This window comes from Triticum dicoccoides, chromosome 7A, assembly GCF_002162155.2.
Source record: "Triticum dicoccoides isolate Atlit2015 ecotype Zavitan chromosome 7A, WEW_v2.0, whole genome shotgun sequence".
Taxonomy (NCBI): Eukaryota; Viridiplantae; Streptophyta; class Magnoliopsida; order Poales; family Poaceae; genus Triticum; species Triticum dicoccoides.
Genome location: NC_041392.1, coordinates 566219031 through 566219675, shown reverse-complemented (window position 1 = coordinate 566219675; position 645 = coordinate 566219031). Strand labels below are relative to the sequence as shown.

At 36.1% G+C, this 645-nt stretch overlaps 1 protein-coding gene across 1 annotated transcript in view; it reads left to right on the top strand.

The window, feature by feature from the left end:
* Window positions 1–645, top strand: part of LOC119328949 (E3 ubiquitin-protein ligase RGLG5-like) — a 6249-nt gene that overhangs the window by 2136 nt on the left and 3468 nt on the right. Inside the window, exon 3 of the mRNA XM_037601937.1 lies at window positions 282–366. Within this exon, the coding sequence (XP_037457834.1) occupies window positions 282–366 (85 nt within the window). The remainder of the gene's footprint in view (window positions 1–281; window positions 367–645) is intronic.

Below are 645 nucleotides of genomic sequence, written 5' to 3'. Positions count from 1 at the left end.
AAAAATTGGGTAGTCCCATCTATTAAGGGCTTTGCTACTTCAGCCTCACAAAAGATAAATAACTACAATGCTGATATGGAGCTGCAGTAGTATACTGTTATGTTATGAAATATTATTGAATTTGTATATACTTAAATGAAATTGGATCCTACCAGCCTATGCATTTTCCTCAAGTACTACAGCCCAGATGACAGTTACAAGAGTCTTCCATATATTCTCCCTTTTGATTGTTGTGTTGTGAACTTAAAACTGAAAGCAACACCTTTTTTACACTGTTACAGGTGACTGAAGCTTTGGCTCAGGCAGGCCTCGAATCTTCAAATCTTATTGTAGGCATTGATTTTACAAAAAGTAATGAATGGACAGGTTAGCAGCTGATCTTTCTGCCTTTTGACTATAGGTGCATATTCTTTTTTGCTAATGCTTGCTTTGGGGTCCACTGGTGCCTATTATTTATTATTAGGTACTGCTTAGTACAGTAGAATACTAGTTAGTTGCCCATATGGACATATAGTTTGTGGTTTATTGCTATTGAAGAAAACCATTTGGTCTGTGATGTCAATGGCATGCCAACTTATCTATTATATATCTTTTGTCAGGCAAAGCCACATTATGCACATGAATTTCTTTAGATGAAAGGCAAGC